The 26053-nt window shown below is 40.0% G+C and overlaps 1 protein-coding gene across 20 annotated transcripts in view; it reads left to right on the top strand.

Annotated features, from left to right (window-relative positions):
• Positions 1-26053, top strand: part of CEP170 (centrosomal protein 170) — a 152099-nt gene that overhangs the window by 45367 nt on the left and 80679 nt on the right. For 14 of the 20 annotated variants that reach the window (XM_051820783.2, XM_051820782.2, XM_070055602.1 and 11 more), the window contains exons 4-7: positions 1015-1096; positions 11164-11219; positions 11311-11473; positions 12497-12634. In XM_051820783.2, coding sequence (XP_051676743.1) covers positions 1015-1096; positions 11164-11219; positions 11311-11473; positions 12497-12634 — 439 coding nt within the window. Of the gene's footprint in view, positions 1-1014; positions 1097-11160; positions 11220-11310; positions 11474-12496; positions 12635-26053 lie in introns of all 20 variants that reach the window. The other 6 variants (XM_070055598.1, XM_070055596.1, XM_070055603.1 and 3 more) reach the window with 1 other exon arrangement.

Raw genomic sequence — 26053 nt, 5'->3', positions numbered from 1 at the left:
CTGGCCTGGCACAACTGTGCATTGCAGCCATCTGGGGAATGAACCAGCAAATAGATCTCCAGCTCACTGTCTCTCCCTCTTTCTGTCTCTCCCTCTCTCCCTCTATAACTCTACCTTTCAAGTAAATAAATTTTTTTTAAAAAAGAAACCTCACCATTTTCTTGTTTCCTATTTTTTTGGTGCTCACTAAAAGGTTTAATATTTTATGTGGCTTGATTTGTTGCTTGCAATGTTATTCTGTTGGATAGCACTGTTCTAAGTAGCTCTGTTATTCTTTTATTATTTTGGTCATTTTCAGCATTGTTAGAAATAATTGATGGATAAAGATGAAATAATTGTCAGGATGATGCAATAACAGAATTTCAACATACAGGAAGAATATGTATCTTAGATTCATGACGGGATCCAGAGGACCCCTATGGCAAAGGCAAAACACAATGTTCCATTCTTTTTTTTTTTTTTTTTTTCCATTCTTTTTTTATAAGTTAATTTTCTTTCCGTTCTCTGAAACAATTCTAAGAATATGAGTATCAATTCTCACAGGTAGTTGGTATTTTCCAAAAGAAGCTAAAATTGTATCCAGTGAATTCTAATGATGTATTAGGAGTTAAATATTTTACATTTTATATTTACCAGCTCCAGTTGGAATTTTCCAAAAGAAGCTAAAATTGTATCCAATGAATTCTGATGGTATATTAGGAGTTAAATATTTTTACAGTTTATATTTACTAGCTCCAGAGTAGGAGCTTTTGTTGGCATGATTTTTAGGGATGATTCTAAGTGCCTAAATTCATCTTGGTAGCACTGGGTTATTTTTGTGTTTTCAATGAGAATGACAAAAGGGCTTAATATGAAATAATTTATCCATCTATTGGATGCATGGCACATCTTATGGTACACAGGATGCATTAGCCACCATATGTGTATTTTTAAATAGATTTGAAAATATATTTCTGTAAATGTAAGAAATAATACTGCATGTGTAACTGAGCATCTTTTCTTTTTTCCTTATAGACTTTTGTGAATGATGTAAGAATTCCAGAACAGACTTATATCACCTTGAAACTTGAAGATAAGCTGAGATTTGGATATGATATCCTTATATGGCTTTTTGTATTTATTAAATTTATTCAAAAATATGTACTCTGGTGTAAGTGAACATTTCTTTAGACATAAAAATTCATAGGGTAGGTATGCTAGAAATCTCTGTTTATTGGGTACCTCCCCATACTAAAGCACTATGTATTTTAAAATGATATTTTTATTGTTGTTACTATGCCTGTTCCTAAAAATAATCCTGGAAAAGTTGATGACTCTATTTTCTCTGAGTTGCCGCACCTCCCCCATTCTGTGTAGTTTCACTAACAAGCTCCCTGCAGTGCTATTGCTTATATAATTTGGGTATCAAGAATACAGCTGGGGTTTGTCCAGCCCAGGGATTATTTTCAATGCGAACCACCCCCTAGGAGAAATGTAAGAATATAAACCTACTTTTTCTTCCATTCCTACACTTACTCTGTTTTACATATTACAACTAAATTGCCTATTGAATTCAGACTTTTCATTATCCCAAGTCTTCTAAGATAGACTATTCCCGATTAAGCACATTGTACCTTCAGTGTGTATTTAAGATTTCTTGTATTAAAAATAGGAGTCTGAAAACATAGACATGACTGTATTATGGAATATTAGGCAGAATAATTGGTCACTAGTGAAGATAAAGGATGTGATTGAAGAAAAATAAAAATATAATTTTTTGAACAAGAAATTTTGTGAAAAGAGCCTGTTTATATATAAATATATTCTGAATTTCTTTCTTGGCTTTTTAATTAACTATGTTTATCTGGACTTTCAAAATGAAGAATGTATTTAACATATTGACAGAATGAGCATTTATTACTCTAGTAGAGAAATATCTCAAATATCATTGTTGCTCAAAATAAGAAATGATTCCTTGAAATCTTTGGAAAATAAAAATTTAAATGAATTTTTAAGGTCAAGCATTTGGCCTAGTGATAGACACCAGTTGGAACATCTACATCCTGTATCAGAGTTTCTGGGTTTGAGTCCTGGTTCCACTTCTGATTCTGGCTTTCTGCTAATGCACACCCTTGGAGGCAGCAGGTCATACTTGTATCCCTGCCATGAACATGGGAGGCCTGGATGGGGTTCTGGCTCTTGTCTTTGGCATGGCCCAGCTCCAGACTTTGCAGGTATTCGAGGGGTGAAGGAGCAGATGGAAGTGCCCCCCTCACACCACCAATTTGTCTGTCTCTATCTCTGTCTCTCAGGTAAATAAATAAAAAATTTTAAAGTTTGTATCACATTTTACAGTGTTTCTACTTGTAGACCCAAACAAGTATACTAAAGGACAACTAATGCTTATTTTTTATATACTTTAAATCAGGAAAAATTCGCATAAAATGATTAAGAGCACCAAAGCCTGATGAATGAGTCATTTTCCACCAGTTTAAATTTCAGCAGTAAACAATCACAAATACAATTTGAATTTCATTACTTTTGCTATCTTTGACATCAGCTGTTTCAAAACATGAGCAAACATTAGGAAAGTTTGGTTTTTAATAAAGCTATAAAGTTAACTTTGAATTTTAAATCAAGAAAAGGCTATTAAATAATAATTCAGGGTTTTCCGGATTGTATAGTAATTTTTTAGTTGTGAACTAAAATTTCTTTTTTATATACCAACTTATGTATGTTGAGAGTTGCTAAGACACTTGTTTTGTCCCAGATTTTCTCTGAGTTGTACAGTGTTGAGCTAGAGCTACTGTTCAAATGCCCAGGTGAGGCTCAATTAATTTCATTAAAATAGCATCCTATATTTGCTTCTGATTTTGAGTCTTAAAATTTAATCTCATGGGATGAATTTTAAAAGAAAATTTTATATATATGTATATATTATTTACATGTTTCTTTTTAAATTTTATTTTTATTAGTATAAAGAGAACAGATTTCATGTGTTTCATAGACACAGTTCTAAGAAGATAGCCATACTTCCTTTGCCCCTCCCCCCAACCCTCCCTTCCTTTTTTCTTGTTTCCCCTTAATTTTTGCAATAACATATATTCTATTTCCTTTATAATCACAGGTATATTTATCTGTTTCTATATAAAGCTATACTACAATGAAGAAATTGTTGTCCTTTTCATTGTAAAATTAATCTTAATAGCCAATCAGTAAACTGTTGTACCTTAGGGTGGAAAACTAACTAAAGTGCTTTAACAATAGAAAGAACACTTTAACATGAATTGAGAATAGGATTAGGAAACATAGTTTATCTATCAGAAGTGCTTTTTCATAACTAGAAAAGTTAAATGATTAGGAAAAGCATGTCGTTAGTAAATTATTCAAGTTTTAAAATTGATAAACTCACAGGAGGTACTGAAATGCTGCTATAATCAGAATAAACTTCAGAGAGTGGTAATAAATTTACAAGTGGCCAAAAATTTGTCAGATAAGTAAGTATATTAGGGGCCAGAATGCATCAACCCTAATAAGCTATTTATAAGGATTTTGACTTTTATTCTGAGTGAAATAGGAAGCTCTTGTAGGTTTTTGATCCAGGGAGTGATAGGATGCGAGCTGCCTATCTAAAGAGGTCATCTGGCTAATCCTTTTTAAAGACGACTAAAGTGGAGATAGAAATGAAAAGGGAGACTAGTTAGGAAGCAATCGCAGTAGCAGAAGTAAGAATTAAAGGAGACTTGGACCAAAGAGATAGAAGTGGCACACAGTCATGCTCATTACTTTTTACATTTCATGGCTGCTTTCCCTCTATCACAGCAGAATTGACCAGCTGGCAGTCGAGACCATGTGGCCTTAAACTTCTAAAATACTTACTATCTGGACTTTTTCAGTTTCCTAACCTCTGCTGTAACAAGTAACTCATGAATCATGAGGTTGTCCAGCCTGACTGTGGGTAGCTGGTACTTTTTCTGATCTTTTGTGAGAAGTGAGCATTCTCACTTCTAGTACCATCAGGTGGCTCTTGTGGAGCCCTTGGTAATTTTTTAAAATATGCTGGTTAGTACCCTGAACTGAACAACTGAGTAAGGCTCTGAAGATCTTTTCTTCAGTACCCAGCCTTGTGAGCTCTCATCATGTTGGTCCACCTAGACTTTCAACTTCGTTTCTAAGAAAATAACCATCCTTACTTCCAGCTTCATTTCCTTCACAGCTCAGGGAGTCTGCTAGGCTCTGCCTAGATTAGGATTTACAGTGTGACCCAGAAACCCTCAGTGTAGTGAGTTGAGGCAGTGATTGGACTTACCTATTTGTTTCTTTTCTACTAGAGATTTTTCTTGATGCTAATTGTTTTGTAAAACATTGCTTAATATACTTTACCCATATTTTGGTTGTTTTAGGTAGAAGAATAAATCTTAATCCTTTTACTGTATCTTGTCCAGAAGCAGAAGACTGAGAAGTTGGTTTTAGACATGTTGGATATGCAGGTTGAATCTAGAGGGAAGCATAGGCTAGAAACAAGCACTGGAAAATTTTCATTTTGTAAATAATATTTAAAATCTTGAAATTGAATAAGCTCACCAAGGGAATGGATATATATCAGTAAGAGGTGCAAGGATCTAAACTTCCTACATTCTAATTTTAAGAGGTACCTGGGATGGCCGGCACTGCGGCTCACTTGGCCCGGGAAGGCAGTGGAGGATGGCCCAAGTGTTTGGGCCCTGCACCCGAATGGGAGACTAGGAGGAAGCACCTGGCTCCTGGCTTCAGATCAGCGCAGTGCACTGGCCATAGCGGCCAGTTTGGGGGGTGAACCAATGGAAAAAGGAAGACCTTTCTCTTCTGTCTCTCTCTCTGACTAACTCTGCCTGTCAAAAAAAAAAAAAAAAAAAAAAAAGAGGTATCTGGGATATGGAGACAATAGGAAGGAACCACTGATGAGCTAGGAGGAAAAGCAGTTTAACTTGGTTTCCATTTTTGGTGATAAATCATTCAAACATCACTTAAATACCTAAAATCTCAAAATCTCCTTCATCATCATCCCAATCATATAAGTCATGATAAGTATAAAATCCAGTACCTTCTTTAAAATTGGAATTGGTATCTTTCACCTAGAAATGCCTGTTATAACTATTTATGACCCACAAAATGATTGAGTTAGTCTTCTTAGAAACAAAGTGGAAAAAAAATACATTGTCATAGCATCTGAAATCATGATTAATCTATACTTTGAATATTACATGTAGCACTGTTTGCTGGGAAGTCCAGATTATAATTCTAACGATCCAGGGGAGTGAAACATAATTAAGTATTGAGGTAGGCCTTGTGGTGCTGTGGGTTAAGCTACAACTTGGGATGCCAGCACCCCATATCAGATCCTGGAATCAAGTCCTGCCTCTGCAATCCAACCTCCTACAAATGCACACCCAGAGAACCAGCAGATGATGGCCCAGTACTTGGGTCCCTGTTACCCACCTAGGAGACCTGGATGGCATTCTTGGAGCCTAGCTTCAACTTGGCCAAGTCCTGGCTATTGCAAGCTTATGGGGAATGAACCAGAGGATGAAAGATCTATCTCCCTTTCTCTTTAAAGTAAGCAAAATAAATTTTAAGAAAATCCAGAATTTTCCTTGCATGCATTAAGATATTTTTCTGATTAGTGTGACTGATACCCATGACAAAATATGAATGTACTTCCCAAATTTCATAAAAGGAAGTTATTTCTCAAAGCTTAAAAATATAAAATTTTAAAAATTAATGGAGATGAGCTGTTGGATCAATAAATGAGATGACAGAAGAAAAGTTAAAATTCATTACTTTAGGGGGGCCAGTACTGTGGCACAGCTGGTTAAGCCACAGCCTGCAGCGCCAACATCTGGGTTCAAGTCCCAGCTGCTCAACTTCTGATCCAGCTCCCTGCATGTGGCCTGGGAAAGCAGTGGAAGATGGCCCAAGTGCTTGGGCCCTCCCTCCTATGTGGGAGACCCAAAAGAAGCTTCTGGCTGCTGGCTTTGGCCTGGCTCAGCCCTGGTCATTGTGGCCATCTGGGGAGTGAACCAACAAATGGAAAATTGATCTCTGTCTCCCCTTCTCTCTCTCTCTCTCTCTCTCTCTCTCTCTCTCTCTCTCTAACTATGCCTTTCAAATAAATAAATCTTTAAAACTAAAAGTCAGTTACTTGAAAAAGAAAAAAACTATGCTTCTATAGAAAAGGGTCTTCTACAAGTGGAAAGGTACCCACTTCCTAAAAAGAAATAATTTGATAAAATTTTAAGAAAAATTAAGCAGCTACATAAAATCTTCCTCTTGGAAAGTTTTTTGCCATTAATTTTCTTAACCAGTGGCATTTTCTAGTACATGCCTTGTTAATACAGTGTGGAATGTAATTTAGCATCATATTTTATTAATTATAATTAAGAATTTTTCCAAATTATGAGGAAAAACAAAAGAGAAAAAATATTTTGGATAATTTTAAGAATTTTAAGGATAGCTTTAATATATATGTGTGTCATACATTAACATCAGTTGGAAAAATGGATTTTCTATTTTTTTTTTTTTGACAGGCAGAGTGGACAGTGAGAGAGAGAGACAGAGAAAAAGGTCTGCCTTTCCGTTGGTTCACCCCCCAATGGCCGCTGCGGCCGGCACGCTGCGCCGATCTGAAACCAGGAGCCGGGTGCTTCTCCTGGTCTCCCATAGGCTGCAGGGCCCAAGCACCTGGGCCATCCTCCACTGCACTCCCAGGCCACAGCAGAGAGCTGGACTGGAAGAGGAGCAACTGGGACTGTAGCCGGTGCCCCAACCAGGACTGGAACCCAGAGTGCCAGCGCTGCAGGCAGAGGATTAGCCTATTGAGCCACGGCGCCAGCCTCATTTTCCATTCTTACATCAAATTTTAATCAAGTCTTCTCATTTAACATCAGTGTCACAAGAGTCATGATTATTTAGTAATGTCATAGTTTTTCAGTATCTTTTTTTAAAGATTTACTTATGTATTTGAGAGGCAGAGTTACAGATAGAGAGAGGGAGAGAGAGAAGGTCATTCATTGGCTGGTTCACTCCCAAGATGGCTGCAATGGTCTGAGTTGGGCTTATCTGAAGCCAGAAGCAAGGAGCTTCTTCCAGGTCTCTCACATGGGTGTCGGGGCCAAGCATTTGGGCCATCTTCTACTGCTTTCCCAGGCCATGAGCAGGGACTCGGACTGATGCCCCTTTGGGATGCTGGTGCCACAGGTGGATGCTTAGCCTAGTACGCCACAGCGCCAGCCCATAGTTCTTCAGTGTTAATGCTCATGTAAATTATTTGACTATGTGATACTTTTTAAAATTGTTTATCCTAAGCAACAAAGGCTCATTAGGTAGTATTAGGAAAAATTTGAAAATGTCACCGTTTCTTGTGATAGATACCACCCTAACACAAGGGTGGGGAACTCCCAGTCTGCAGAGCATAGGGGACCTACAAAATACTGGTCTTGCCCACCAAGGCAACAGCAGGCAGAATTTAAAATTCAATAAATCTATTAACAGAGTGATTTTTAAATCAATAGTGTTGTATGGTCTGCAAATGCTGTTATAAATATCCAAATGGCTCTTGGCAGAAAGTTCCCCACTCCTGCTTAATGGAACAACTTAATGACTTAATTTTTAAAATGGCTTTTGACACTGTGTTCACTATGATTATCCATCACTTCACGTTTTAAGGCCATACCCCTAGGAAAAGCTAAAATTGTCATTACAGTAAAGAGGGGGTGTCCAAGAGCACATTAACAGAATGCAGGTGTACCTCCATGATCTTTCTTTTAGAGAAACATTTACTGAATGAATTGAACATAGGAATGACTTGGAATAGCAATCCTCATCTTAAATAAGAAGTGAGGGATTAACCTACAAAGTTTTTTTTTTTTTTTTTTAAGATTTATTTATTTATTTGAAAGAGTTGCACAGAGAAGAGAGGCAAAGAAAGAGAGAGAGGGTTCTTCCATCTGCTGGTTCACTCCCCAATTGGCCGCAGTAACCACAGCTGTGCCGATCCAAGGCCAGGTGCCAGGAGCTTCCTCCAGCTTTTCCCACACTTGGGCTTGGGCCATCTGCTTTCCCTTGCCATAACAGAGAGCTGGATGGGAAGTGGAGCAGCCAGGACTTGAACTGGCACCAATATGGGTTGCTGGCACAGCAGGCAGCGGCTTTACCCGCTACCTAAAATTTTTAATAAATAAGAATTTGAACTCTTTTAGCATTGCCCTCATGAGCAGTTACACCTCAGTTTTCATTTTTCTTGACTACTGCGTTAAAAACAGCTACCTAGCTCTGCGCCCACTGAGAAAATAGCATCTTTGTAGAAAAAACGGAGTAGAGCAGTCTGGTCTCATAGTTACATCTGGTCCTCAGGTAAATTCATGGCCCGATCAAAAGGATTCTTGAAGTTTCAGTTCCAAACGCAGGAACCTTCCTGGAAAATAAGTTTTTGAACCTAAGAAGGATGACCCTTTTCAAGCTCTCCATGATGTGAAAGTATCTGGGTATAGAGTAGACTAACCCTGGTAAACAGACTTTAAGCTCTGCCAGGAGGTAAATGTGAAACACCAGAAATCCCTCACATTATGCTAAAATTATTAGTGTTTTCCATTGAACAACTACAAATGACTCTCAATTCCAGGTAGACACTGGTTTTTGTTTCTGTTTTAAAGATTTATTTATTTATTTGAAAGGCAGAATGATGGGGAAGAGAGAGAGTGAGCAAGCTATCTTCCATCTGCTGGAGTCCCCACATGGTAGCAATAGCCAGGTCTAAGCCGGACAGAAGCCAGGAGCTTCATCTAGGTCTCATGTAGGTGCAGGGCCCCTGTTATTTGGGCCATCCTCCACTGCTTTCCCAGCACATTAGCAGGGAACTGGATCAGAGGCAGAGCAGCCAGAACTCAAACTGGCTCTCTGATATGGATGTTGGCATTGCAGATGGTGGCTTAACATGCTGTGCCACAATGCCAACCTATCAATTTTTTTAAAACTGTTTTTCTCCATTGAAAAATGTAAATGCTATTAATCTTCTTTAGCTGCTAATGTATTTCTTTCTCTCTTTTTTTTTAGATTTATTTTTTATTTATTTGAAAGAGTTACAGAGAGAGGTAGAGACAGAGTGAGGGGTCTTCCATCCGCTGATTCACTCCCCAGGTGGCCGCAACTGCTGGAGCTGTGCCAATCTGAAACTAGGAGCCAGGAGCTTCTTCTGGGTCTCCCATGTGCGTGCAGGGGCCCGAGGACTTGGACCATCTTCTACTGCTTTCCCAGGCCATAGTAGAGAGCTGAATGGGAAGAGGAGCAGCCAGGACTAGAACCAGCGTTCATATGGGATGCTGGCACTTCAGGCCAGGGCTTTAATCTGCTGAGCCATAGCGCCATCCTCAACTGCTAATATATTTCTTGAGGGTAAACCAGAGTTACTAGACATAATTTTTTTAAGATTAATTTTATTTGAAAGGCAGAGTGAGAGAGAGGGAGAGATACCATCCATCTGCTGGTTTGCTCCCCAAATAACTGCAACGCCTGGGGCTGGGCCAGGCAAAAGCCAAGAGCTTGGAATTCTATCTGTATCTCCCACGTGGATGCAGATGCCCAAGTATGTAGCCCACCAGTCACTGCTTTCCCAGACACAGTAGCAGGCATCTGCATTGGGAGCAGAATAGCCAGGCCTTGAACTGGCACTCCAATATAGGATGTTGCTCTGCCCTAGACATTTTTTTCATTAAATATACTGACTTATGTGGATGTATTTCCATAATGTACAAGGAAATATTTATCAGGACATGTATGTGAAAAAAAAAAAAGGAAAATTTTTATACATCAAAGCTTCAGGAAGAAATAAAAAGTGATAGCAAGTGTCGAACTTGAGATTTTGTTGATTAGATTCTTTATTTGAATTTTCCATTTCCAATTCTCATGCACTTATCTATAAAACTGGGAGGATTAATGGAATTCTCAAAAACTGTGGCTCTATCATTTTTATAAGTAGCAACATAGACAAAATACTTGTTAGCAAGTGTAGTGCTTCTTTATGCTTATAAAGTCTTTTCCTTCAAATAGTTATGATAATTACAGCGTTTTACCCATGAAGTTTTTAACTGGTAAAGAAGAATAGAATTTCATACATGGTTATGAAAATCCTTTCATTACACAGTTAAGTAATGGTGGGAAATGTTACCTCTACTCTTTAGTGACTAGATCATTCTAGTATAAAGGGGTATTGTTCTTTTTGGCTTAATAATGAAAGCATTCATTATATCTAGCACTTGGTTCTAATCTGTGTAGAGTCAGTTGTTTTATAATGTAATATGGCTCTGATTGCAATTCATGGAGGAAGTAGGTGGTTGTATTTGCTTGTAAGTACCTAATTATACCATTTATTTTACACTTGTAAAACAAACTTCATTTTTATCAATGTTTATGAATCTGAGTAACCATATTCCTTCAGGATTTGCTGTTGGGAAATCACTGATGAGGTATTTCCTTTAACATTTTTGTCATTGTTTAGCAAAATAATATGATCCAGGTGCTTTTTCTTCAATGTAGTCATATATTATTGTTGGTGAGAACTGAAAATGTCTGTTTCTTTTGATTAATTACCCAATTATTTGCTTCTTGAATGCCACTATTACGTAAGGGTAAAAATACAGCGTGAGGGCAGTTATTTATCCTAAGGGTCAAGATGCCACTTGGGCTACCCACATCTCTTATTGAAGTATCAGGGTTCAAGTTCTGACTCCACTTCTGATTCCAGTTTCCTGCTAATATACATCTTGGGAATGATGGTTTAAGTAGTTGGGTCCCTGCCACCCATCTGAGATAGCTAGAGTGAGTTCCTGGCTCCCAATTTTTGGCTTAATGTAGTCCAGCCTTAGCAACTGGGGGCGTGAACCAATAGATGGGAGGTCCCTTGTCTCTCTTTGCCTTTCTACCTCTAAAGTAATTTTTTTAGAAAATGAATAAAAAGAAATACCTGGTAGATTTTAAGGTTTTCGTATTTAAAAGTGAAAGTTTTATAATTGTGAGAATATTTAAGCATTTAACTATTAAAGGAAATCTCATTCTATAATTATATGTAGAATTAAGACAATTTCTCAATTGTGTAAGGTGACCATTTTAAGTTTGGTTAAACTTGTATTCTTCCTTATCCCTGTTTACATACAAATCTTTTCACTGTAGTACGAGGAGAGATGAGGGTCCCTGAAGAAGCTCTTAAGGTAAAAGTTTTTCCTTCTTTTGTACACCCATCTTTAACTAGAGTGGATTTTACTCATGGATGTATCACTTGCATTTTTAAATGTTTTGTAGCATGAGAAGTTTACCATTCAGCTTCAGTTGTCTCAAAAGTCTTCAGAATCAGAATTATCAAAATCTGCAAGTGCCAAAAGCATAGATTCAAAGGTAGCAGATGCTGCTCCAGAAGTTCAGCACAAAGCTACAGAAGCCCTGAAGTCGGAGGAAAAGGCCACAGGTAAGCTCACCCCTGTGAAAATGCCGTATTTAATGCTTGATTTTGAAGAAGTTGCATACTTTGTTCTTAAAAACTCGGCCATGCCCATATAAAAATGTTGTATATTAAAGGTTTCAGAGTATATTTCAGTACAGCCAGTGCTTTCATTAGAAGGATATTAGTTATATGAGTATAGAGTCGTTTTATGTAGGTGTCACTTAATGTTTAAATATTTGAGAGAAGTATATAAAATTAGAGTATTTGAGGGAGATAAGTAGTTTGTTTTTTACCTTCTGAATTTTTTTCATGTTTGTAAACATTTTCTTCTGAATTATAATAACAAATGAATTGAAAGGAAAAAATTCCAATCCTAAAAATGCTAAGTCATCATAATATCATCATATAATTTATAGTTCTTAGAATTATAAAAATTACATTAAAAATCTGTTCAGCCAGAAAGTTTTTTAAATTGATTGACATTTTCATATTTGCCCAAATAAAAATCTGTTAACCATTACTTTAAGTGTGGTTACTATGTAGTACTCCTATATTTAAAAAAAAATAGCAAATGATTACTTGTGCCAAAATTTACTTTGGTTTAGCCTCAGTGAGCCATTTCTGATCATACTGGTTTCATTCTTCCCTGGTTGATTATTGCCTGGTTTCAGCAAACTTGTTCTACTAAGGCAACTGCCTGTTCACATATTCAAGTCAAAGGCCAAGTGTTACAAGTGGTTCAGTTATATACTAAAGAACTTAGAACTCTTTAACCAAAAAACTACTGGCATATATAGTACGTTATATTACTTAGATAACTAGCTAATGCAAATTTTCATTTATGTAGTCATATCAACATTGTATAAAGTCTTAGACAAACACCAAATTACTCATCATAGAGTACTTTTAAGGTATCTAGGCTATACTTTGCTTTTTCATTTAATTAACCAGGCAGACAATCCTAGCATTCTGCAAAAGTATATATGTATATATATATATTTGTCTGTTTCATCTGCTTTAGACAGATTTTTTCCCACCTCTTTCCAGATATTTCTGCTGTGCCTCGTGGTACTCCATTGTATGGACAGCCATCATGGTGGGGGGATGATGAGGTAGATGAAAAAAGAGCTTTCAAGTCTTCAAATGGCAAATCTGAAGAAAAAAGTCATGAAACAGGAGCATCAGGTAAAAAAATCTGACTGTGACATAAAATGAGTATTTTGGTAATCATTTAAAATCTAAGCAAATCTAACCTTATAAAAGAGATGACCTACTACTCCATAATTTGGTAAAAAATAAATAATGAATATCTTAATGGCTTTGTTATTTTAATGTTACTTTCTTTGTTATGAATAATTATCGCATAAAGTATTAATTCCGGTATCTTTATAAAGCACACTAATTTAAAATATTTTTTGGCTTATGAAATTATTAAAATTGGAAAAATGGGTTAATTGTGTAACTCAGCATTTCAAGTATTTTTTAAAATAATTTTTAAGTGCATCAATTAGACAAAAATTATAGGTATAAACTAATTTTTATTTTCATTGGATTCAAAAGCATATATTTTTAAATGAATAGTTTCTACTGTGTTCAGAAATATTAAATGAAATTTCAACTGCTTTAAAACTTCATTCTGCCCAATTTGTTTGCTGTAATCCTGTTACAGCGACAGGATTAGCTGAGTTCAGCCAGAATGAAGACATAGTCCTGTGTCAGATTCTCAGATTAAGGAATATATTCTTTGCTTGATGGAGTGTTTGAGTTGTGAAGCCAGAAAATCAAGATTTGCACGAAATAAATGGAGATATCAACTGTCTGTTACATAAGCACCTTGCAAAGAAATCATAGACGGAACAGGCAGTTTCGGTGATAACAGCAGATAAGGATCCAGAACTGATGGAATTACAAGGGTCGTATGGAAGACTTAGTCTGACCCTGAGGCAAAGAAAAATGCAATCATAATTCTCATTTTGCTACTTTTTACCCAACTATATAAAATAAATAAGACATTTTTCTTAGCTGGAGAATAAGAACACTTGTTCTTTAGCTATGCTTTAATTTCAAGTCACATTACCAACTTGATCTTAGAGTGCACAAAACAATTTATCAGCGTTGCAAATAAATTGCAACAGCTTCCCTGTTTCTGTCACCAATGCGGTTTTGTTCATGTCCAAGCATGAAGTATAAGTATTTTTATTTAGTATGCCTTCAGTTGAAATAACAGAAATGATATCTGACACTAAATCGGAAGGAAATGTTTTGATTCACATAACTGAACTCTGCCAGGGTTGTTCGTGCAACTTCTCAACAATGTGGTTGGCTAGCCAGTTTCTCTCCATCTCGATCTTGCTGTCCACAGTTGCTGCAACTCACAGGCTGCTCACAGACTGCAGTCAGAGATACATGCTTCTTTGATCACATCCAACAGAAAAGAGCAAAGGTTGCTTTCAGAAGACAGCATATAGAAGAAAAACTTTCCCAAAAGTTCTCAACACATTTCCCTCTTCATTGGCTTCTTACAAGTTCAGGACTGGGTCACCTACTTATTTCTGAACCAATCCCTAAGGCTTAATAAATTGCTCTTACACCAATCTTGCTAACCTTAAGGCTGAGTGTAGAGTTAGTTTTACTCTAGTGCACATGAACTGTGTCAAGGAACACCAGAGAATGATGGAGTCCTTTTAATAGAGAGAAAGAGGAAAATTATATTAAATGGCAATCTAGAAGGTTTGCTTTATTTTGAGAATTTTGTGTCTTCCCATCCCTTTATCTTGTCTGAATGGTATATTACCTATTTCCTCTTGCCTTTTTCCCACTAAGTCATAATTTTACTTCTAGCCTGTCGCTCCCCCTCTTCGTGGAGGAGCGACACAGAGTCCTGCCTGGGCTTCATATCCGAGTCACGGCACCATTATGTCGCTCCCCCTCTTTATGGAGGAACGACACAGGACCCTGCGCTGTTCTTTCGTCTGCTCGGCCCTCCCCGGGTTTGCTGCTGGTTCTTCCCGGGTTGGCTACTATCCCTTCCACCTCCGTGGAAGGGCAGTTCCCCCTGGCCACATTCCCCACTTCCGCAGGGGAGCGGCACACCGCCGGCCGGCTCTTCTCGGGGGCTGCACAGGTTCCCTTAGATGTTCCCCATAGATGTTCCTGGTGCATGCCGTCTCTCTCCTCCTTTATAGTCCTCCTCCGCCAATCCTAACTCGGCTGCCCACACGCCGAGTACGCTGCTCTCCAATCAGGAGCAAGTCCTACAGTTTATTAACTGAACTGGAGGCAGCTGTGCGGAAGCTGTTTACTTCTCTCCCAGCACCATATTGTGGGAGAGCAGATGCATAGAATAAGTCTTAATTCCAGTAACTTAGTCTAGTCCGGATTGCTCCCCACAGATCCCCCTTTCTTTTTATTTTTGGCGTTGATACGCGCCTGTCTTCGGTGTCCCGCGGCACACACTCTGCTCTACTTGCTAGAGTTGCCACAGGCTCTTACAAGTCCTATCAATCAGGAAAACCGAATCCGGGTCCTCTCTTCGCCATGTTGTGAGGAGGTTTTTAGGCGCTGATGCGTGCCTGTGTTCGGTGCCCTGCAGCGCATGCTCTGCTCTGCCTGCAGGGGACTTACAAGACCTATCAGGCAAACCGAATCCAAGCCTTCTCATTGCCTTATTGTGGGGGAGACTTATTAGTGTTGGTTCGTGCCTATCTTCGGTGACCTGCAGCTCATACTCTGGTCGAGCTGCTTGCTGGCGCTTACCGCCTTAAATCAGGCAGACCGAATCCAAGCTTAATATTGTTGTATTGTGGGGAAGCCTTACTGATGTTAATTCGTGCCTGTCTTCGGTGACCTGCGGCGCATAAGCTGCTAGCTGCCCGCAGGTGCTCATCGCCTCACTTGATTAGGCAGACCGAATCCAAGCTCTCACATTGCAGTGTTGTAGGGAGGCCTTTTTATTTCTCTATTTCTCTATCTCCGGGCATTCCTATTTCTCCCATTTTACTTCTATCTTCCAGCATTCCTATTTCTCTTTTACTTCTAAACTTCTGTTTCTCTTATCCCTGCGGCTTTCCGGCACCTCGCCCCGCCGGCGGGTTCCCGGCTCTGCGCCGCTTCAGCCCGCGCGCCTCTCTCATCTGCGCAGCTTCCCGGCCTTGCGCGGCTCGGCTTCGCGCGCTCCGTGGTCTCCACGCTTAACCCTTTCGCGTCTAAACCACGGCCTACACCAGCGTTCCCTATCTATTCACGCCCCGTGCTCTCTCTGCACGCGGCGGCTTCCGCGAGTAACACAGCGTAGCTTGCGTCTCCACCACTAGCATTCAATCCAAGTTCCCCGGGCTAGCCTGGCGAATTCAACCCAGCGTACGTCTCCGCCCCACGATCTGGCTTCCCGTCCTTTGCTCCCCGGGCTAATCAGACGGATCCCAATCTGGCTTACGTCTCAGCTTCTGGTTTCAACTTTTCGCCCCCTATTCCCGGGCTAACTTGAGAACCCCAAAGTGGCTTCCGTTTCCGCCTCGGCCTGCCCCCCGCGGCTTCAATTTCCCTAACATTTTTCTCTACCCGGTATGTTTCCCTAAGTTTTCCTCCAACGATATTCCTCCCTCATTTCTCCTGGCTTCTCCCCACAGTCCGTATCCGAGTCTGTTTGTTCTAGCTTTCACTTTCGCTTTCAACCTTAGAGATTCCTCCCAGCTTCCCCCCGTAGTCCGTATCTGAGTCTATGCCTAGGCTTTCAACAGCTTCCTCCGGCACCTCTTTTCGTCCGGCTTTTCCCTAGGCTGTTTGCTAGTCTCTCTCTCTGGTATTTTCCTGCTTATTCCCGTTTCTTCCCTCCTAAGTTTGCTATCCGTCCTAGGTTTCCTATCCGAGTCACGGCACCATTATGTCGCTCCCCCTCTTCGTGGAGGAGCGACACAGAGTCCTGCCTGGGCTTCATATCCGAGTCACGGCACCATTATGTCGCTCCCCCTCTTTATGGAGGAACGACACAGGACCCTGCGCTGTTCTTTCGTCTGCTCGGCCCTCCCCGGGTTTGCTGCTGGTTCTTCCCGGGTTGGCTACTATCCCTTCCACCTCCGTGGAAGGGCAGTTCCCCCTGGCCACATTCCCCACTTCCGCAGGGGAGCGGCACACCGCCGGCCGGCTCTTCTCGGGGGCTGCACGGGTTCCCTTAGATGTTCCCCATAGATGTTCCTGGTGCATGCCGTCTCTCTCCTCCTTTATAGTCCTCCTCCGCCAATCCTAACTCGGCTGCCCACACGCCGAGTACGCTGCTCTCCAATCAGGAGCAAGTCCTACAGTTTATTAACTGAACTGGAGGCAGCTGTGCGGAAGCTGTTTACTTCTCTCCCAGCGCCATATTGTGGGAGAACAGATGCATAGAATAAGTCTTAATTCCAGTAACTTAGTCTAGTCCGGATTGCTCCCCACACTAGCCTCCTGTTTCAGCCCTCTGGCAGTTCATTTTGTGTAACAGATTGAACTGATCTTTATTCTCATATTTTCAAGAAACTACTGTGATTGTCTCCTGCCAGCCAAACAGATTTTAAAGTTTTTAAGTCTTCTATGTTGAAGTTCTCTGATTTGTTCCACTTAATCTAGTGATTCTTATATTCATAACCAGTTGATTTAATGCTTTATCGTTGTGCATCCTCACATAAATTATGCATGTCTTGCCTGCTTTGCACCCAAAGACATAGGTACACATGTACCTATGTGGTACAGAATTCTACATGATATATCTGTGAATACAAATTGCTAATGTCATACTGTTTCATGCATTGTTTTGTGTGTATGCCTTCTCTACAACCAAAGTATAGATTTTACTTCAAAGACCATATGATGTACTATCATTGTGCCATTGGTACAGAGAGGAGGAAAAAAACTCTCTATGAAAACACATGTGAATGTAATTATTTTCTGATTCTAAAAATAATTGTGATAGTGGTTTTCACCTAGCCTTTAAGAATTTATCCTTCAAAAAAAGAAGCAAAGTTATCCCTCCCCATCACACATTATTTCTGAAATCTGTAACTACTAGAATATTATGAAGTATATATAATAGTCTTTATACAGAAAGCACACCATGATTTATATTAACACCTAACACTTCAGTGCTATTTACTTTATCCAAAAACTCTTCTAAAGACTTTGTATACATTTAATTTTTAAGATTTATTTTGAAAGTGTTAGAGAGGGAGAGATAGAGATCTTTAATCCACTGCTTTACTCCCCAAATGGCCATAATGGCCAGCTCTGGGCCAGGTTGAAGACAGGAACCAAGATGTTCATCCAGGTCTCTCACATAGAAGGCAGGGGTCCAAACACTTGAGCCATCTTCTACTGTTTTTCCCAGGCCTTTAGCAGGGAGCTGGCATGGAAGTGGAGCTGCCAGGACATGAACCAGTGCCCATATGGTATGCCAGTATGGCAGCTGCAGCTTAATCTACTTTGTCACAATACCAATCCTTTAATACATTTTTTTTAAAAAAAAGATTTATTCATTTATTTGAAAGGCAGAGTGACAGGTAAGGAGAAACAGAGAAAGATCTTCCATCTACTGATTTACTCCCCTGATGGCCACAATAGCAGGGAATTGGATCAGAAGTGGAATAGCAGAGACAGGAACCGGCACCCGTATGGGCTGCTGGTGTCATATGTGGTGGCTTTAGCCACCATTTCACAGCGTCGGCCCCTGAAGAAAGATACTTTCACAAACTTTTTAGAAGTTTTGAATTACAGAATATAGCTGGTTGATTCAGTAACTTATGTTCTAAGCATAATGTTTCAGTTAAAAAAAATTGATTTGCTGCTTGGATACCAATTTTTAGAATTGAAAAATTTAATACTTAAAATGGAAAGTGAAGAAAGGATAATAGAATGTTTACTATTTAGTAATTTTTTCCGTTCCTTGCTGTGGGTCTCCATGTACCCAGAATCTCCATAATACTTACCATATAGCCGGAAAACCTCTGGAAGTAAATAGTTACATCAAAGCAATTGAGTTCTCTTTAAGTTATGTGAATATTTTAAATTCTATTAAGAAGAAAAATTTGTCTTCAGTTTAGCTACTATTACATTTTTCTACCTGCTATCTTGGTATCAACATTAATTTAGGTTAGAGCTAAAGGCTTTCTAAATTTGGAAACTTTCAAGTTATATTTCCTTTTTAGCAAAAGGGATTTCCCAGTCTGTATTTTGAAGTACGTGAATAGACTAGGTTGGACATATGTCTCAAGCAAAATGAGACATCATAATTACAGTGTTTGTCTCTTTATTTTTTTAGCTTTTGTTTAGTAAATATAAATTTCCAAAATACAGTTTATGGATTACAATGCCCCCCCCCATAACTTCTCTCCCACTTGCACCCCTCCCTCTCCCTCTCCCATTTCATTCACATCAAGATTCATTTTCAATTATCTTTATATACAGAAGATCAATTTAGTATATATTAAGTAAAGATTTCATAGTTTGCACCCACACAGAACCTAAAGTGAAAAATACTGTTTCAGTACTAGTTATAGCATTAATTCACATTGGACAACACATTAAGAACAGAGATCCCACATGAGGAGTAAGTACACAGTGACTCCTGTTGTTGACTTAATTTGACACCCTTGTTTATGGCGTCAGTTATCTCCCTAGGCTCTAGTCATGAGTTGCCAAGGCTATAGAAGCCTTTTGAGTTTGCCGAATTCGATTTTATTCCGACAAGGTCATAGTCAATGTGGAAGTTCTCTCCTCCCTTCAGAGAAAGGTACCTCCTTCTTGATGGCCCCGTTCTTTCCATTGGGATCATTGGGATCTCACTTGCAGAGATCTTTCATTTAGGTCCTTTTTTTTTTTTTTTTTTTTTTCTGCCAGAGTGTTTTGGCTTTCCATGCCCAAAATACTCTCATGGGCTCTTCAGCCATATCCGAATGCCTTAAGGGGTGATTCTGAGGCCAGAGTGCTGTTTAGGACATCTGCCATACTATGAGTCTGCTGTGTATCCCGCTCTCATGTTGGATCGTTCTTTCTCTTTTTAATTCTATCAGTTAGTATTAGCAGACACTAGTCTTGTTTGTGTGATCCCTTTGACTCTTAGACCTATCAGTGTGATCAGTTGTGAACTGAAGCTGATCACTTAGACTAGTGAGATGGCATTGCTACATGCAACCTTGATGGGATTGTATTGGAATCCCCTGGCACATTTCTAACTCCACCATTTGGGGCAAGTCAGCTTGAGCATGTCCCAAATTGTACATCTCCTCCCTCTCTTATTCCCACTCTTATATTTAACAGGGATCACTTTTCAGTTAAATTTAAACACCTAAGAATAATTGTGTGTTAATTACATAGTTCAACCAATAGTATTAAGTAGAACAAAAAAAATACTAAAAGGGATAAAGTATTAAATTGTTCATCAACAGTCAGGGCAAGGGCTGATCAAGTCACTGTTTCTTATAGTGTCCACTTCACTTCAACAGGTTTCCTTTTTGGTGTGCAGTTAGTTGTCACTGATCAGGGAGAACATATGATATTTGTCCCTTTGGGACTGTCTTTTTCCACTCAGCATAATGTTTTCCAGATTCCTCTATTTTGTTGTAAATGACCAGATTTCATTGTTTTTGCTGTATAGTATTCTATAGAGTACATGTCCCATAATTTCTTTATCCAGTCTACTGGTGATGGGCATTTAGGTTGATTCCAGGTCTTAGTTATTGTGAATTGAGCTGCAATAAACATTAAGGTACAGAGAGTTTGTTTGTTTGCCAATTTCATTTCCTTTGGGTAAATTCCAAGGAGTAGGATGGCTGGGATTTATGGTAGGGTTATATTCAGGTTTCTGAGGAATCTCCAGACTGACTTCCATAGTGGCTTGACCAGTTTACATCCCACCAACAGTGGGTTAGTGTCCCTTTTTCCCCACATCTTGCCAGCACCTGTTGTTGGTAGATTTCTGAATGTGAGCCATTCTAACTGGGGTGAGGTGAAACCTCATTGTGGTTTTTATTTACTTATTTATTTGTTTTGACAGGCAGAGTGGACAGTGAGAGAGACAGAGAGAAAGGTCTTCCTTTGCCGTTGGTTCACCCTCCAATGGCCGCCGCGGCTGGTGTGCTGCAGCCTGCGCACCGCGCTGATTCAATGTCAGGAGCCAGGTACTTATCCTGGTCTCCCATGGGGTGCAGGGCCCAAGCACTTGGGCCATCCTCCACTGCACTCCCTGGCCACAGCAGAGAGCTGGCCTGGAAGAGGGGCAACCGGGACAGAATCCGGCGCCCCGACCGGGACTAGAACCCCGTGTGCCGGCGCCGCAAGGCAGAGGATTAGCCTAGTGAGCCCCGGCGCCGGCCCCTCAGTGTGGTTTTGATTTACATTTCCCTGATTGCTAGTGATCCTGAACATTTTTTCATGTGGCTGTTAGCCATCTGGATTTTCTCTTTTGAAAAATGTCTATTGAGGTCCTTGGCCCATCTCTTGAGTGGGTTGTTTGTTTTGTTGTTGTGGGGTTTCTTGATCTCTTTGTAGATTCTGGTTATCAACCCTTTATCAGTTGCATAGTTTGCAAATATTTTTTTCCCATTCTGTTGGTAGCCTCTTCACTTTCCTGACTGTTTCTTTTGCAGTACAGAGACTTCTCAATTTGGTGCAATCCCAAATGTTAATTTTGGCTTTGACTGCCTGTGCTTCTGGGGTCTTTTCCAAGAAGTCTTTGCCGGTACCTATATCTTGCAGTGTTTCTCCAATGTTCTCTAATAATTTGATGGTGTCGGGTCATAGATTTAAGTCTTTGATGCATGTTGAGTGGATTTTTGTGTAAGGTAGGGTCTTGCTTCATGCTTCAGCGTGTGGAAATCCAATATTCCCAGCACCATTTATTGAATAGACTGTCCTTACTCCAGGGATCATCTTTTTCTGGCTTAGGAATTAAGGTGATGCTGGCTTCGTAGAAAGAATTTGGGAAGATTCCCTCCTTTTCAATTGTTCTTAATAGTTCGACAAGAATTAGAGTTACTTCTTTAAATATCTGGTAGAATTCAGCAGTGAATCCATCTGGTCCTTGGCTTTTCTTTGTTGGGAGGGCCTTTATTACTGTTTCAATTTCTGTCTCAGTTATGGGTCTGTTTAGGTTTTCTATGTCTTCCTGGTTCAATTTAGGTAGGTTGCATATGTCCAGGAATCTATCCATTTCTGATAGATTTCCCTGTTTGCTGGCATACAAGTCCTTATAGTAATTTCTGATGATTCTTTTTATTTCTGTGGTGTCTGTTGTTACATTTCCTTTTTCATCTCTGATTTTATTGATTTAGGTCTTTTCTTTTTTTAGTTAGTTGTGCCAATGGGGTGTCAGTTTTGTTTATTTTTTCAAAAAACCAGCTCCTCATTTAGCTGATTTTTTTTTTTTTGACAGGCAGAGTGGACAGTGAGAGAGAGAGAGACAGAGAGTAAGGTCTTCCTTTGCCGTTGGTTCACCCTCCAATGGCCGCCGCGGCCGGCGCGCTGCGGCCGGCGCACCGTGCTGATCCGATGGCAGGAGCCAGGAGCCAGGTGCTTTTCCTGGTCTCCCATGGGGTGCAGGGCCCAAGTACCTGGGCCATCCTCCACTGCACTCCCTGGCCACAGCAGAGAGCTGGCCTGGAAGAGGGGCAACCGGGACAGAATCCGGCGCCCCGACCGGGACTAGAACCTGGTGTGCCGGCGCCGCTAGGCGGAGGATTAGCCTAGTGAGCTGCGGCGCCGGCCTAGCTGATTTTTTGTAATTTTTTTTATTCAATCCTATTGATTTCTTCTCTGATTTTAATTATTTCTCTTCTCCTACTAGATTTGGGTCTGGTTTGCTGCAGATTTTCTAGATCCTTGAGATGCATTGAAAGCTCATTTATTTGATGCCTTTCCAATTTCTTGATGTAGGCACCTATTGTTATAAACTTTCCTCTTAACACTGCCTTTGCTGTATCCCATAAGTTTTGGTATGTTGTGCTGTTATCCTCATTTACTTCCAGAAAGTTTTTGATTTCTCTTTTGATTTCTCCTATGACCAGTGTTCATTCAGGAGCATGTTGTTCAATCTCCATGTGTGTGCATATGCTCTAGGGATTCCTGAGTTGCTAATTTCCAACTTCATTCCCCTATGATCTGGGAAGCTACATCATATGATTCTAATTCTTTTGAATTTGCTGAGACTTGCTTTATGGCCTAGTATGTGGTCAATCCTAGAGAAGGTTCCATGTACTGCTGAGAAGAATGTAAATTCTTTTTGTGTAGGATGAAAAGTTCTGTGGATATCTGTTAGATCCATTTGGGCTATAGTGTCATTTAAATCTACTGTATCCTTGTTGATCTTCTGTCTGGTTGATCTGTCTATTTCTGAGAGTGGAGTATTGAAGTCCCCCAGTACTATTGTATTGGGGTCTAAGTCTCCCTTTAAGTCCCTTAACAAATCTTTTAAATAAACCGGTGCCCTGTAATTAGGTGCATATACATTGATAATCGTTTTATCTTCCTGTTGAATTGATCCCTTAATCATTATATAGTGCCCCTCTTTGTCTCTCCTAACAGTTTTTGTGGTAAAGTTTATGTTGTCCGATATTAAGATGGCTACGCCTGCTCTTTTTTCATTTCTGTTGGCATGGTATATCTTTTTCCAGCCTTTCACTTTCAGTCTGTATGGATCTTTGTTGGAAAGATGTGTTTCTTGTAAGCAGCAAATAGATGGGTTTTGTTCCTTAACCCAATCAGCCAATTGGTGTCTTTTAACTGGACAGTTCAGGCCATTAACGTTCAATGTGACTATTGATAAGTAGTAACTTTGCCCTGCCATTTTCCCAAAGATTTTTCTAATATATGCTTTGAACTTCCTGTGATCTTTTGCTGTGAGGTTTCCTTCCTTTACCTTCTTTCATATTGATGACCGTGTTTCTGTGTTTCTGTGTGTAACACATCTTTAAGCATCTTTTGCAGGGCTGGACGAGTGGCAACAAATTCTTTCAATTTCTGTTTGCTATGAAAGGTCTTTATTTTACCTTCATTCACAAATGAGAGCTTAGCAGGATATAATATTCTGGGCTGGCAGTTGTTCTCTCTTAGTACCTGGGCTATGTCTCGCCATTCCCTTCTAGCTTGTAGGGTTTCTGATGAGAAGTCAGTTGTGAGTCTAATTGGAGATCCTCTGAAAGTAATCTGACGTTTCTCTCTTGCACATTTTAGAATCTTTTCTTTCTGTTTCACTGTGGTGAGTTTGATTACAACGTGTCGTGGTGAGGATCTCTTTTGGTCATGTTTACTAGGGGTTCTATGAGCTTCCTGTACTAGGATGTCTCTGTCCTTCTCCATATATGGGAAGTTCTCTGCAAGTATCTCACTAAAAAGGCCTTCTAATCCTTTCTCTCTCTCCATGCCTTCAGGGACTCCTAGAACCTGAATGTTGGGTTTTTTAATAGTATCCTGTAGATTCCCGACAATATTTTTTAGATTTCTAATTTCGTCTTCTTTTCTTTGGTTTGACTGTATACTTTCCTGTGCTCTGTCTTCTAAGTCTGATATTCTCTCTTCTGTTTTACTGACGCTGTTTTTTTAAGGCTCTCTAATGTGTTTGTCATTTGATGTATTGAATTCTTCATTTCATTTTGATTTCTCTTCACTATCACACTTTCCTGTTCTACCAGTTTCTGCGTTTCATTTTGATTCCTCCTTAAGATTTCATTTTCACGAGAGAGATTTTCTATCCTGTCCAGTAAGGATTTCCGTAGCTCAAGCATTTGTTTTTGAAAACTTCTAAATGTTCTGATCATAAATTTTTTGAAATCCGTATCTTGCATTTCTTCCATCTCATCATCTTCATAATCTTGGCTTGGGGTGTTTGTTCATTTGGGGGTGTCATAATGTCTTCCTTGTTCTTGTTTTCTGTGTTTGTTGCTTGTCATTGTGGAGGTATTCTTTGGATTCTTCCCTCGCTGTGGTGTTTTTTTTTTAATTGTTATGCTATGACTGTATTAAGTGGATTGTCTGCTTTTGATGGAGCCTTAGAGGCTTGAGATGGGGGTGGCCAGAGAGCTCTGTTTGGTTCTTCAGGGTTAAAGGTATGCCAAAGGCGACACTCCCAGGTTAGGCATGGTAAATTTCTCTCTCTTTTCTCTTCTCTTCTCTTCTCTTCTCTTCTCTTCTCTTCTCTTCTCTTCTCTTCTGCCCCCAGAAGGGAGGTAATTCCACACAGCTGAGCAGAGTTGAAGGTAATCAGCTTCCAATCTCTTGTTCCTGTTGGTATAACATTTGCCTGCTCTTTCCCAAGGACCACACAGGGAATCTGTTCTGCCCTCAGTGTGGGCTCAGATTCTCCTGTAGTCTCCCACTGAGTTGCCAAAGTTACCAGATTGTAGCGTCTCTGGAGAGTATTCACGTGAACTCCGTGAGTTCTCTCACCTACCGTCTCTTTTCACAGTCTCAGTTCATTAGCCCCGCACATTGACTAGATCCTAATCTCCTGTAATTTCACCCCCCCAGAGTCAGGTTTTTCTGCTTGGCTGAGGGCGGGTGCAGCCCTGAGGTCGCACCGCTTTTACATGTGTCCAAAATGGTGCCTGCTCTTTGTCTTGCCTTCGAGAGGTGAGCGGAGAGAGAGAAACTCATGTCCGTACCAGTCACTTTTTTTTTTCCTGTCTCTTCTAGTTAGCCTGCTGAACTTTCCCCCATGTGGCTTCAAGCCTCGTTCCCTCTAGGCTCCTCCTTTGGCTTTCCCGCTGGTGTCTCAGGCTATTGAGGTTCGGCTCACCTCGCGTTCCAGTGCTGGTGCGTTGATTCTGCCGCTGATGTCCCGAGCCCTTGGCTCCCACACCCTCCATGCAGGTCCACCATGAATCACTAGTTCAAGAAGAGTTTCCTCTGCTGTTTCTTCCTCAACTCTTCCTTGAACCTGCAGTATCTCCACTTTTATTAAACTGTCTCTTCCCGGACTATCAGTGTGCTCCCTTCCTATTCTGCCATCTTACCGCTCTTAATATTTTTAATTTCAAGTATGTTTAATTTATCTTAAATTAAGGCAGATTGATGCAGAATGAGAGGAAAAAGAGGAGTGCCAGAAAATAAGAGTGGCAGAAAGGGCAGTTACACGATATATTTTATTCCTGGGATTTGTGTTGTGGTATAGTGTGCTTATGATGCTGGAATCCTTTACTGAGGTATCAGTTCAAATCCTGTCTGCTCCGCTTATGATCCTGCTTCCTGCTAGTGCACCTGCGAAACCAGCAGGGAATGATCCAATCACTTGGGTCCCATCTGTCCATGTGGGAGATCCAAATGAGGTCCCTGGCTCCTTGCTTCAGCCTGGCCCAGCCCTGGCTGTTGCAGCCATCTGAGTAGTAAATAAGTAATGGAAGATCTCTCTGTCTCTCCATCACTCTGCCTTTTGAGTTAGTAGATAAATAAATCTTAAAAATAGATATATCTTCTTCCTATAATGAAAAAGGTAATTCTCAGTTATTGACAGTTTATTCTAAGATTATACTAAGTGTTCGCCACTAGCCGTCCAAGGCTCATTCCAGTTTGAATTTGAAGAACCTGAGGCTCAAAGGAAGGAAACGTGACCTCACTCAGTTGCGCAGTGTGTAATAGACAAAGCTAGAG

The sequence above is a fragment of the Oryctolagus cuniculus genome, chromosome 13 (assembly GCF_964237555.1).
Source record: "Oryctolagus cuniculus chromosome 13, mOryCun1.1, whole genome shotgun sequence".
Classification (NCBI taxonomy): domain Eukaryota; kingdom Metazoa; phylum Chordata; class Mammalia; order Lagomorpha; family Leporidae; genus Oryctolagus; species Oryctolagus cuniculus.
The sequence above is the reverse complement of the archived record's forward strand: the minus strand, read 5'-3'. Positions and strand labels throughout refer to the sequence as shown.